The sequence below is a fragment of the Dasypus novemcinctus genome, chromosome 4, assembly GCF_030445035.2.
Source record: "Dasypus novemcinctus isolate mDasNov1 chromosome 4, mDasNov1.1.hap2, whole genome shotgun sequence".
NCBI lineage: Eukaryota > Metazoa > Chordata > Mammalia > Cingulata > Dasypodidae > Dasypus > Dasypus novemcinctus.
The window spans coordinates 66,719,524-66,733,708 of record NC_080676.1 but is presented as its reverse complement, the minus strand read 5'-3'; the positions used below and the strand labels follow the sequence as shown (position 1 = coordinate 66,733,708).

The window sequence follows — 14,185 nt, the reverse complement described above, 5'->3', positions numbered from 1 at the left end:
GTAATGATAATATGCGTTGACAATCTGGACACTGAGGTGGCTTATTGCTCCTGGGTGAGTAATTGTTTCAAGGAGACTTTAGAGCATAGAACTCATGCTGGTATTAAACTCAGAAACATGAGTTCATACTCTTACGAATATTTCATGGAAATTTTGTATTTTATGGGATATTTAAGGACCACCAGGTTTTTGTTTTACTTAATTTGTTCAGCCAACATCTTCATCTCATTTTTTTAATACTGTGAATCCCATTTTTTATTAGAATCAAGAATGACAGAATTAGAATCATAAATCATTGTTTATTTGCCTTATCCCACACCATATTCTCAACAATCTCAGAATAACAGTATCAACACCACTATAGAAAATAGTTTTCAGTATTCTTTATTTCAGATTTTTTGGCATATTTCTCTTAGGAGTACAGAGTAATTCTTTTATTTTGACATTTTGAGTAATTCTTTGTGAAGTAATGATATCAACTGGAATACATATTTAAGTTAAATGGTTTTAATTGTTTTTAATATTTAGTTATCACATTTTAATATTGATTTTATTTATGTAGTGATATAAAATATTTAGATGGTTCCAAAGATACATTCAAAGAAGTATAGCCTTTTTAATATTTAGGTATCACATTTTGATAACTATTTTCTTTATATAGTTATGTAAAATGTTTAGATGGTTTCAAAGATAGTTCAAAGAAGTTTTGCTTTTATTTTTGACCTCTTGACTTAATTTTCTCTCTTTCTCTATAGGCAACCATTTAAAAATATTTTACATCTGTAGCAGTTTGATATTTATGAATTCCAAAAATTGATATTGGATTATGATTAAATTATGATTAGGGTTTGATTGGGCCATGTCAGTAGGACTCACAGAGAAAATGACATGGCAGGGGAGAAAGTTGGCAATTTTGGTGTTGGAGCCCTGGGAAGTAAACACACAGAGAAGCAGATACTTGAGGAAAGAGAGATGTCTCCATTAGACAAGACAGAGGTACCGGAAGAGAGATGAGTCATTTACCTGAGGGTTTACAGCTGGCCTTTTGGAAAGAGCAGAACAGCTGAGCCCAGAGAAAAATGAACCCCAGGGAGAGAGAAAAGCCTTATGCTAAACTACAGCTGAGAAAGAAAGGAGCAGGGACCACAGAGTCTTAGGAGGAAGAGGAAGGCTGAACCCTCAGAGAGACTGGCAGCTCTCTTGCTCCAACATGTGGCAACAGACTTTGCTGTGAGAATTTACCAGCTTGTCTTCGGACAGCCAACTTCTCCTGGAAACTCAAGTGAATCCTCTGAATCCAATCCAATCTACTATGCAAACAAGACAGTTTACAAACATAATCCAATATCTATGGATTTTTGGAATTCATAAATAATACCAAAATGCCACAGTCACTGATTGTATCTTTAATTATGTCTAAACTGTTAAATCCTATTATTAAGCTATTAATTCCCATTAATATATCCTTAAGTCATAGAATTTCTTCTTGATTCTTTTTCATAGAGTTACGATCTTATACGTTATTTCTTTGAAGAGATTAAACACAATTCATTTAATGTATGGTCTGGCAACTTCAATATCTAGAGCTATGTGAGTAGACTTCTGTTATATGTTGTTTTTGCTGGATTTCCATGTTTACCAGGTTATATTTTATTATGTTGCATTTGAAACATTTTGAGGTGATTTGAAGATGATCAACATTGTACTGCAGGCCCTGAAAGTGCTGGTTTATATTCAGTTCACACTTCTAGAGCATAAGCTCTTCAAAATTTCAACCAACAATAGGTCGGTGTTCACTAGGGACCATTCACCTTTGCAGGACATCAGTGCCAAATTTTATCCATCAATTCATGTAAAGGTTGTAAAAAAATGTAACTCAGATTATCTTCCTCTTAGTAGCATTTGACAGAACCAATATATTCCTCCTGGGGGTAAGTATCTCAAATGCTGAACTCACCTTTCGATACCTCATTTTCCTTCCTTCCTCCACAGCTATATAGAACAGCTAATTCTTCATTGTCTTATTAGCTCTTCAAAGACTCTCCAATGGATATCAATATTTCTCTCTCTTTCCATTTATTTATCCCCTTCCTTCTTTTCTCTTTCCCTCCCTCCCTCCCACCTTTCCTTCCTTCCTTTCTTTCATCATGATCTGTGCCAGCATCTCCAGTTGTCATTATCAGAGGATTGATTTAGATGAACTAATTTGCCATAATTGGGCATGGATTCTTGATTGTCAAAATGCCTTTCTTTATTATTATGTTTTGAAATATCATTGCAAATGATGTGATAGCATGCCAACATACCATGGGTTTTGTTGGGTAAATTACTACAAATGTACAGTGCTTGCTTCATTATTTTCATTCTAAGAACTACCATGTAACTGTAATTATAGTTTAAATATTCTTAAATATGAAATGAAATAAAATAATTTATTTTTAAAGATAAATTATTAGTTAAAATTGATTTTAACTATTTACTAGAATATACTTTCTCCTTTTATATAAATTTAATTGTTTTGTATAAAAGGAGACCTCATGAAATTTGATATAAAGTTTGCAAAGGGTTTGTTTAAATATTACTGAGTTGAAAATTATTTTTCTAATATCTACCATTTTTTTTTTGCCTACAAGAATATATCATAACCTCAGTGTTAGGTAAAATAGTGGTCCCTCTAAGATGCCCACAACCTAATCCCTATAATCTGTGAATATGTTACTAAACAGGTATGTTAGTCAGCTAAAGGGGTGCTGATGCAAAGTACCAGAAATCTGTCGGCTTTTATAAGAGTATTTACTTGGGGTAGAAGCTTACAATTACAAGACCCTAAAGAGTCCAACTCAAGGTATCATAAGAGGTATTTTCTTACCCAAAGTTTTTGGCCACATGTTGAAACAAGATGGTAGGTGATGTCTGTGAGGGTTCAGCCTTCCTCTTTCTCTTAAGGTTCCGTGGGCCCAGCTTCTTCTGACCTCAGTTGTAGGCTGGTAAGGGCTTGTCTCTTTTCTGGGGGCTCATTTCTTTCTAGGCTCAGTTGCTCTGGTCTCTTCACAAGGTCAGCTATAAACTATTAGGCAAATGACTCATCTCTTCCCAGAGCCTCTGCCATGTCTGTGAAGCTCTCTTCCTCTATGTATCTTCCCTGTGTATCTACTTCTGTGTGTTTCCTTGATTGTCCATTTATATAGCCCACAAAGGTGGTGGGGATTTTTATACTCTACTAATTTACTTGTGTATTTACTTCTATGTGAAAGTGTTTTATCAGACCACCAGGGGGCTGCCCTAATGATGTGGTTGAATCAAAGCCCTAATCTTAACATAATTTAATCAAAGACATCTTAGCTAAATCTAATACAGTTGAAAGGTCTCACACCCAGAGGAACAGACCAGTTTACAAACATAATTAATATCATTTTTGGAATTCATAAATGATATCGAACTGCCATATGCACTAATGTGAGATGCTGCTTTTTTCCTATATTAAAGTTGTACATATACTTGAGTCTATTTCTTGAATTAGGGCCAACTTATGCTATTTTAAAGAAAGGAATGTAAAATATTTAAAAGTATTAGGTATGGTTCCTTTTTTTTTCTTTTCAAATAGTTTCCTAGCCATGGTAGCTTTTTTAAAAATTTGGCTGGCTTTTTATTCTTCCAAATTAACTTTGTAATAGATGATTTTAGCTCCAGATAAACTGATGGTATTTATAATTGGACCTGTATCAAGTTTATAATTTAACTTTTGGTGAGGTGACATCTTTATGCATTTGAGTCTTTGATCCAAGAACATAGTATAGATCTTCATTTGCTTATATTCAGTCTTGAATATTCTAATATTGTTTAGTTTACCTAAACTAAAACAATATTTATACTTATTTAAAATATAATATAATATTTTATATGTATAATATATTGCTTATATTTAGTTTACGATTTGGACACTCTTTGTTAGCTTTATGTCTAAGCATTTTCCTTTCTTTTGTACTACATATCTTCTAGCTATCTGTTTTTACATAGAAAGCCTAGTAAACTTTATGCTATTTTATATGTATATACATTTATGTGTTATTTTTATTAAAAGAGTTTTTTTGTAGTAGTTTTTTCACTGATTATCTTGTTTTTTCCCCACACAATATTTGCAAATAAACAAAATTTTATTCCTTCCTTTCCAGTTCCTTTGCCTCTAAATACTTTCTCTTGTCTAATTCGTTACTAAATTTTAGTGGAAAAATGAGTATGTTTTTCTTGTTCCTTACTTTAGCAAAGCTTCCAGTATATCCCAGGATTAAGTAAGGTTCACAGACACACATACTCACACACAAACAAGCATGCTAAGGAAGTTATCTGTCAGATTTTTTCATTGCGTGTTTTTATTTTTAACATGCATAAATGTTAGATTTTGTCAAATATCTTTTCTGCAAGCTATGGATATGCTCATATGCCTTAGTTCCATAGCCATGGATTACATTAAAGAAATTCCTGACATTGAACCACTCTTACTTCCCTATAATAAGACCCCCTTGTTCAGGACGTATTATATTTTTAAAGTATTGTTGGAATCTGCTTGCCAACATTTTATCTATGATATTTTTGCTTTCTACATTTTTCTTATTTAGATTAGCTGGTGACTTGACAGTTTTCCTGATTTTAAAAATACTAGCTTTACATTTATTTATTGCAACTTTGTTTTGGTCTGTACACTTATTGATTTATCATTATTAACTCTGCTGCTGCTTTTTTCCTGCTTTTCTTACTCAGTTTATTGTACTTTCTACATTTTTTTGGCATAGTGTTTACTTCACATTTTTTATTGTTGTAATGCTATATGTTTAACCTGATGTTTGCTTTATGGTTCCTTAATAATACATTATCATAATTTTCAATAAGGTGTCTAAATTCATTTTGTATGCCTCTTTGATCCAATAGTTATTTAATTACAGGTTTATATTTTCCAGGTAAAGGTGCCTTTTTTTTTTTTGACATTGTATAATTAATTTCTAGTTTTATTTCATTTGTATTAGAAAATGCTTTTGTGATATTTATGTTCAAAATTTCTTGTGGTTTTGTTTTTCTCCCAGAACATGATAAATTTTTGTGAGTGTTCTATATATGCTCGAAAAGAAGTTATATTCTCTACTATTGAAGTACAGAGTTCAAAACAGACCTATAAGTTCTATTTTGTATATTATGTTTTATAGGTCCTCTCTATCATTTCTAAATTGTGAATATATAATCTTTCTTGGATTTTTAAAAAGGCATTAATGGTTCCTATAATTAATGTATTTCTACCTATTTCCTAAAAGCTCTTGTGGTTTTGCTTTAATATTTATTGCTGCAATGGTTCTTTTACATTTGTATTTTCCTTAGTATAATTTGCCATTCGTTTATCGCAGTCTTTCTAAGTATCTATATTTAGCTATGTCTCTTGAATACAGAAAATTTTTGGATTTTGCTTTGTTAGCCACTTAGAAAATTTTATATTTTAATAGGCAAGTTACATCATTAACATTTATTGATATGATCAATGTATTTTTGTATCTACAATATTTTTATGTTTTATGTATAGGTATATTATATAAAAGTTTGCACTTGTGTTCTATGTTATTGTGTTGTCATTTCTTTCAGGATTATTTTTATTCTTATGGATACCTTTGTACTAATATTTTTATCAATAAGCTTGGTTCTTTCTCTTTTCAATTGTTTGTCTATTATTCTGTAGTATTACGTTGGTGCAAAAGGAATTGCGGTTTTGCATTGTTGAAATGTGCCATTTGATATTGGCATACATTCTTAAATAAATGTGGTTATGTTGGACATCATTTTACTGTGCATTTCTTGCTTTATGTTTTTTGTTAATGACTTATTACTTGCTGTTTATTTTATATTTATTTTAGACTATGGATATGATGTTAGACAGAAAGCAAATTTGAACAATTTTCTTATTTGAGTTCAAAATGGATCTTAAAGCAGCACACACTACTTTCAACATCAACAACCAACAACGCATTTGGTTAGGAATTGCTAACGAACATACTGTGCAGTGGAGGTTCAAGAAGTTTTGCAAAGGATACGAGAACCTTGAAGTTGAGGAGTATAGTAGCAGCTTGCCATTGGAAGTAGACCACAAACCATTGAGAGCAATCATCAAAGTTGATCCTCTTACAACTACAGGAGAAGTTGCCAAAGAACTCAATGTCAACCATTCTGCTGTCATTTGGCATTTGAAGCAAATCGGAAAGGTGAAAAAGCTCCATAAGTGGGTGCCTCATGAGCTGACTGAAAATTTTTAAAAAATCATAATTTTGAAGCATCAATCTTCTCTTATTCTATGCAACAACAAATAACAATTTCTCAATCAGATTGTGATGTGCAATGAAAAGTGGGTTTTATACAACAACTAGTGATGACCAGCTCAGTGGTTGGACTGAGAAGCTCTAAAGTACTTCCCAAAGCCAAACTTGCACTAAAAAAGGTCATGGTCACCGTTTGGTGGTCTGCTGCCACTACAGTTTTCTGAATCCCAGCAAAACCATTGCATCTGAGAAGTATGCTCAGCAAATTGATGAGATGCACTGAAACTGCAATGCCTGCAGCTGGCATGGGTTAACAGAAAGTGCCCAATTCTTCTCCACGGCAATGCCCGACTGCATGTTGCAGAACCAGCACTTCAAAAGTTGAGCGAATTGGGCTATGAAGTTTTGCCTCAGCCACTATATTCATGTAACCTCTTGCCAATTGACTATCACTTCTTCAAGCATCTTGACAACTTTTTGCAGGAAACCACTTCCACAACCAGCAGGATGTAGAAAATGCTTTCCAAGAGTTTGTCAAATCCTGAAGCATGGATTTTTATGCTACAGGAATAAGCAAAATTTTTCTTATTGGCAAAAATGTGTTGACTGTAACGGTTCCTATTTTGATTAACAAAGATGTGTTTGAGCCTATTTATAATGATTTAAAATTCACAGTCCAAAACAGCAATTCCTTTTACACCAACCTAATATAAATTATTACCTTTAGTTTGCAATTTCTCTTTTTTACCTCTTCTCCATGTCCCTAAGCATCTATTTGGAATAAATCCCTTTATTACCTATTAATGTTCACGAAGCAATTGAAAGTTCATTCAACATTTTATATGCTCCCCCACGCTCCCTGAATTGTTTGATAGTTATACTGTATCTATACTATCAGAACATATAACTACAATAAAAAGTACTTTCTTCCTTGCAATCATCATTTCAGTTTAGTTCTAAAGGCAGTGCTTACAATTAATTCTTACAATGATGTCCATCCAGTCATTTTGGTTACCTAAAGAACATCATCTAGTAGACTCCTGAGGAAGTGCTGAATGGAATAATACTGCCTAAGTTTTTGCATGTTTTATAACAGTTTATTTGCAGCCTTTCTGTGTGAAAATCTCTTCAGATAGAGTATGTGACAGTTTGAGATTATTTTTGTGACTCTCAAAAAGAGAAAGATTGTATTTGCAAACTAATCTATCCCTCTGGGTGTGATACCCCTAATTTCATTAGATTCAGCTGAAATGCCTTTGATTAACTTACCTGTTAAAATTAGTGTTTTGATTCAACTACATCAGTAAGGCGTGGCTCAGGTTGAGTCCCCATACCCTTGGTGAGCCTATATAAATGGACTCTCATTCAAGAAGACACACAGGAAGAAAGAGCTCTATCATGTTTGATATGGGGACCCAGGGAAAGATGAGCCATTCACCTGATAGTTTGCAGCTGAGCAGCTGAGAAAGCCTGGAAAGAAATGAGCCCTTGCCAGAGGCTGATATAGAAAGCTCTGAGAGATAAGCTTTTATGCAAGCCTACAGCTGAGATCAGAAGTTGGGCCAACAGAGCCGCAAGAGGAAGAGGAAGCCCAGGAGAGGTGGGCAACCATCTTGCTTCAACATGTGGCAACTGACTGGTGAGAAATCAACCTCAGGTTGGACTCTTTAGGGTTTTGTAATTGTAAGCTTTTACCCTAAATAAACACCCTTTATAAAAACCAACAGATTTCTAATACTTTGCATCAAGACCCCATTGGCAGACTAATACATAGTATATTAAATGTTTGGCTATTTCCCTTAATTTCTTGTAAGCTAAGTTATGCTTCATAGATAGATAGATAGATAGATAGATAGATAGAATGATGGATATAGTTAGATGATAAATTATTATGGTGAAACCTCAATGATATGGATTATATATGTGTGTTTCTGTACATATACACATTTATATACATATATATTATAAACATAAGATTTATACAATATATTTGGCATATATACTATGCATTTCTGTTATTATTAATTCATATATATATTCATGTATAGCATTTGTATATTGTTGCATGGTACTCAGTTGCTCACATAGCAAGAAAAGTTATACAACATCTAAAATTTACATCAAAGTCACCTCACACAGCAATGCAAGGTGTTGGTAGTGGGGTAATGTGTGGGAGCCCTGTGTAATGGTATGCATGTTTGTTTTGTAAGTTCACAACTTATACTATACACTTATTGTTTATAACTGTTGATCTATGAATGATAAACTTCAATTAAAAAAGTTTAAAAAGTTCACTTATCTCTTGGATTTACATAACCCAACCTCTTCTTACATTCCTCTTTAAGCATATCTCTTCTTGTCTTGTAATATAATGCATTACAAATATTTCAGCGTTTCTTATAACAGTGTGACTTCTTTGAGGGACAAAGACTATATTTTCCTCTTCTTTCCCACCGGAGCCCAGTATGGTGACTAGGACATAAGTAGAACTAATTTGTAAATTAGTTCAAAATACAGGTGTGGGGTTATTTTTCAAGCATAGGTAGAATAAATTACAGTCCCCAAGTGGTGATCTTAATTCCTGGTGTAGCCTTGGGAATCTTTTATAACAGAGGCCTAACAATTTGCATTCTCTATCCTGGAAATTGAGTATCATGAGTCTATGAAACCATGAATAAGAAGACAAATTGTTGAACTCCAAGCAATCAGATAAAGAAGTAATGAGGTGTCAAACCACAAAGTTATTATAGAATTTGCTTAAATATTTGAATTTTATCTTGTAAGCAATGGGACACATTTCACACAAAGATTTTTGATTTAGAAATCACGCTGGTGGCAGAGTAGAATATTCATTGATGAAGAATTTGTTGTGGTGGTAAAGGGAGAGATGAGAAAAGACTGGAGAAAGAAAAATGAGAAAAAGATAAAAATTAAGATTAGAGTTAGGAAAACCTTCAGGAGAGGTAACGTTTTGACGATATTTCAGATATGGAACAGGTGAGATTTAGAGAATTTACTGAAAATGGGATGTTCAGCATGAGAAATAGGAATTCTAGTAAATTCTCCAGATTTCTAGCTTTGGTAATTATGTAGTCTCTTGTGACAGTGATAATGTGAAATGTACAGTATGAAAGAACAGATGTTGAGGGGGGAGAAAATGAATTGTTTGGAATGATTACTTTAAAATATTGACAGATACTCAATAATCAAATGGAGATCAATTCTAATTCTTTTACAATAATAAGCAGCTTACAAAACTTTCTTTTAATTATCCCATTTGATTTTTACCAAGGTAATTATTAACTGCATTTTATAGATAAACAAGCTGAGGATCACAAAGGATAAAATACTTGTACAAATGACATGACTAGAGATTAGCAGAAAATTGATTTAAAACACATGTTCTGACTTCACATCCTAAGTGCTGTCCACTACCTCTTTATCTAGGAGTGTGAACTCATTCACATATTTTAGAAAGATAAGTGAGTATGTAAAAATGCTATTCTTGTTACCAAGAATTTTGTTAAAAAGAAAACTCAATTAACCAGAACATTTATACCACTGCACATACATTCCCACTTATCTCCAAACTCCAGTAATGTCCTATGACAACTATTTTAAATCTCCATGTAATAGCATCTTTCTGAGGAAATACTATGGCAAAATTAATAATGCATGCTACAGCACTAATTTTGCTCCCTAAACAGTTGTTTACAAAATCGTACTATATATCCCACAAGTTAGCTAACCTCCTGTCAAATCTGGTTACCTACAAGATTTTCACTGTATTTCTTATGTGGAATTTTTGCTGTTTCTAAACTCAGAGTGGAAGAATTAGAAAATGTTAACTTTCCTTCTCCTAGAGCTCACTTACCTTTTTTTACCTTTACGACGTGCAGAGCCAGCTGAGAGTCTGTCCAGGGGAGACCCAAAGCCAGAGAAGCTCCTTTTCTTCTTTGTCTCAATCACATCATTCTCCAGGGACACAAGTTCATTAAGAAGCAAGAGTTTTGCTGCCATTTCAGTAACTGATTTTTCTTCCCCAACTGTGGGTTGTGACTGTACATCTATGACTCCAGAATCAAAGTCCTGTAGGGCAGTGAGAAGTGATTCCATTTATTAAGACCAAGAAACCCAAAATAAATATAATGATCTACATTTTGCTTCTTCCATCTTTAGTTGACATGCCCATCATGAAGCATTATTTTCCAGAAAGAAAGCTAGACTTTTGTGAACTGAAATACATAGAGGTGAATTATATCTAAAAGAAATAACAACAAAACAAAAACAAAGAGAAGAAAAAAAGGAAGACTTCAGGCCTGCCTCTAAAATTTGATATATTCACTGATCATTCTTTCTGATTCTTTCCCAGTGACAATTTCTTCTTCTGTATTATTCCCCTAGCACTTTAAACCTCTTGCATCATAGCAATCACTACATTTTACCTTGTAGTAGATTGGTTACAATACATGTGTATTCTCTGTTGGACTGTGAGTGAATTAAGAGTAAAGTCTGTTTAATCTTTTACTTGCTTCATTCAATTCTAGCCCATTAGTTTGCTCATATTTAGTGTTCAGTAAGTTTTTGATGAATGCATATTGAATGATTTCTTAGATAACTAAAACCTCATGCTATTTTCTTTTCATTGTTCATTCAATCCTTATTTATTTGAGCCACAATTACTAAGCATCCACTATGCACTAAGTTTCATATTAAACCTAAGGGAGAAAGTGATACAAAATGGCATTGGAGTAACTCAGACAGAGAGCAGCTCTCTTGCAAAGTAGGGGAGAGGGCATGGAAATTGTCTAAGAGAGCCACTTTGGGGAACTGCAGACCAGGAGAATGCTGTACACATAGTACAGGAAGGACTGGGAATGGAGAGATGAAGAGGCCAAAAGTAAATCTGTGAGTTGGGCCCTGTAGCTGGGATGACACCCATCCCCCACTCCCAGGGTGAACAGCCAAACCTGTGGGCTGAGTGACCAACTGAGAGAGGAAAGGACATTTCTTCCTGAGAAGAAGCAGGGTGTTGCACCCCTGTTTTGATTACTTAAATAGGGCACTCTTAAAATTTTAGAAAAGTTTAAACCAGTTGTCAAAGAAGAACTGTGACATAAAACCACTGAGAAAGACATTGATTAACAGAGAAAAATCACAAAAATAATCAGATGCCAAGATATCAGCATAAGAAAAAAAGCCATAGTAAGAAACAGGAAGATGTGGCCCAGCAAAAGGAACAAATCAAGAATCCAGATGAGACACAGGATATAAGACAACTAATCAATAATAGTCACACAAACCTCCTAAAACAATTTAAGGAGATGAAGGAAAATATGACTAAAGAAATAAAGGATATTAAGATAACACTGTGAGAGCATAAAGAACAATTTGAAGGCTGGCAAAAAAAAAAAAAAAGAAAAGAGGAACAGAATTTACAGGATGAAAGACACAAAGGAAGAGATTGAAAATAGGTTAGAGGCATATAACAGAAGATTTGAAATGATAGAAGAATGAATAAATGAAATAAAATAGGAGAACAGGCAGAAAAATGAATGCAAAATTTGAACAGGGTCTCAGGGAATTGAATGACAATAAGGACTACACAAACAATTGTGCTATAGGTGTCCTAGAAGGAGAATAGAAAAGGGATAGAAAGAATGTTTGAGGAAATGCTGATTGTAAGTTTTCCAATCTTTATGCAAAACATGGATACCAATATACAAAAAAGACAACATATCCTAAACAGAATAAATCTGAATAGACCTACTCTGAGACATCTACTATTCAGAATGTTGAAGGCCAAGAACAAAGAGAGGATTATGAGAGCAGTAAGAGAAGCAATGCATTACTTACAAGGGAGCTCAATAATGCTAAGTGTCAATCTCTCATCAGAAAGCACAGAAGAAGGCAGTGGTATAATATATTTAGGGTGTTGAAAAGAGAAAAAAACTGCAAGTCAAGAATTCTTTATTGGGCAAAACAATCTTTCAGGAAAGAAGGTGAGTTTCAAGTCTTCAGACAAACAAAAACTGAGAGAGAATGTTCCCAAGAGATGGATCTACAAGTATTATTAAAGGGTGTGTTACAGCCTGAAAGGAAAAGACAAGAGTGAGAGCCCTGGAGAAAAATGTAGAAATGAAGAACCTAAGTAAGAGAAATTGAAAGGATAAAAAGACAGACAATAGTAAGATATGACAAGAGAAAGCCAAGAAATAAAATGGACAAAGGAAGTAATGCCTTAGTGCTGAATGTTAATGGATTGAATTCCCCAACTAGAAGACATAGACTGATAGAATGGATAAAAAAACAAACAAACAAAAACAAACAAAAAACCATGAGCCATCTATTTGTTGTCAACAACAGACTCAGTGTAGATGCAAGGACGCAATAGGCTGAAAATGGAAGGATGGAAAAAGGTATTCCATGAAAATAGTAATGAAAAAAAAGAGCTGGAGTAGTGGTACTAATATTGTATAAAATAGATTTTAAATACAAAACACTTGTAAGAGATAAAGACAGTTACTACATATTAATAAAAGGGAGAATTCACCAAGAAGAAATAACAACAATACATATTTATACACCTAACATAGGTGCCCCAAAACACATGAGACACACATTGGCAAAACTGAAGGGGAAAATAGGTGTCTCTACAGTAATATTTGGAGAATTCAACACTCCACTTTCAGCATTAGATATAACATCTGACAGAGTATAAATAAGGAACCTGAGAGCTTGAATAAGATGATGAATAACCTAGACCTAATAGACATTTATTGAGCATTATACCCCAGAACAGCAGGATATACATTCTTCTCATGTGCTCATGGATCTTTCCCCAGGATAGACCATATGCTGGGACATAAGTCAGATCTAAATAAATGTAAAAACATTGAAATTATACAAAGTGCTTTCTCTAATCATAATGAAATAAAGTTGGAAATTAATAAGAGGCAGAAAAAGGGAAAATTCACAAATTTATTGAGATTAAACAATAAGCTCTTAGATAATCAGTGGGTGTAGTTGTTTGATACAGTTTATGAAATCCAAAAATAGATATTGGATTATATTTGTGTCCATGTCTGTTCCTCTTGGCACATTAGTTTGTATTGGATTCAGAGGTTTCACTTTTACTTGATTAAATTATGATTAAGGCTTTGATTGGGCCACATCAGTAGCGTTGAGTCCCCCCACCTCCCTTGATGTGTGGGGACTCACAGAGAAAATGACAAGGCAGAGGAGTTAGTTGGAGTTTTTAATGTTGGAGCATTGGGAAATAAATACACAGAGAAGCAAACACATGAGGAAAGAGAGAAGGGTTCATTAGACATGACAGAAGCCCCAGGAAGAAACACAAGCCATTTGCCTGACGGTTTACAGCTGGCCTTGTGGAGAGAGCAGAATGGTTGAGCCTGGAGAGAAATGAGCCCCAGGAGAGAAACAAGACTTGTCGTAGCCTACAGTTAATATTGAAAGAAGCTGAGACTATGGAGCCTTGTGAGAAAGATGAAGCCTGAACCCTTGCAGACATCGGCAGCCATCTTTCTCCAACACGTGACAACAGACTTTGGTGAGGGAAGTAACTTATGCTTTATGGCCTGGTAACTACAATCTTCTACCCCAAATAAATACTGTTTTATAAAAGCCAACAGATTCCTGGTATTTTTGCATCAGCACGACTTCAGTTGATGAAGACAGTGGATGGAAGAAGAAATTGCACAAGAAATCAGTAAATACCTCAAGAAAAATGAAAATGAGAACACAATATATCAAAATTTAAGGAATACAGCAAAGGTGGTGCTGAGAGGGAAATGCATAACCCTCAATGCTTATATTAAAAAAGAAGAAAGCACTAAAATCAATGACCTAACTGCACACCTGGAGGAACT

General features: G+C 34.0%; 1 protein-coding gene across 1 annotated transcript in view; it reads right to left on the bottom strand.

Annotated features, from left to right (window-relative positions):
- Window positions 1-14,185, bottom strand: part of OSTN (osteocrin) — a 75,085-nt gene that overhangs the window by 55,415 nt on the left and 5,485 nt on the right. The window contains exon 2 of the mRNA XM_004460840.3: window positions 10,168-10,382. Within this exon, the coding sequence (XP_004460897.1) occupies window positions 10,168-10,382 (215 nt within the window). The remainder of the gene's footprint in view (window positions 1-10,167; window positions 10,383-14,185) is intronic.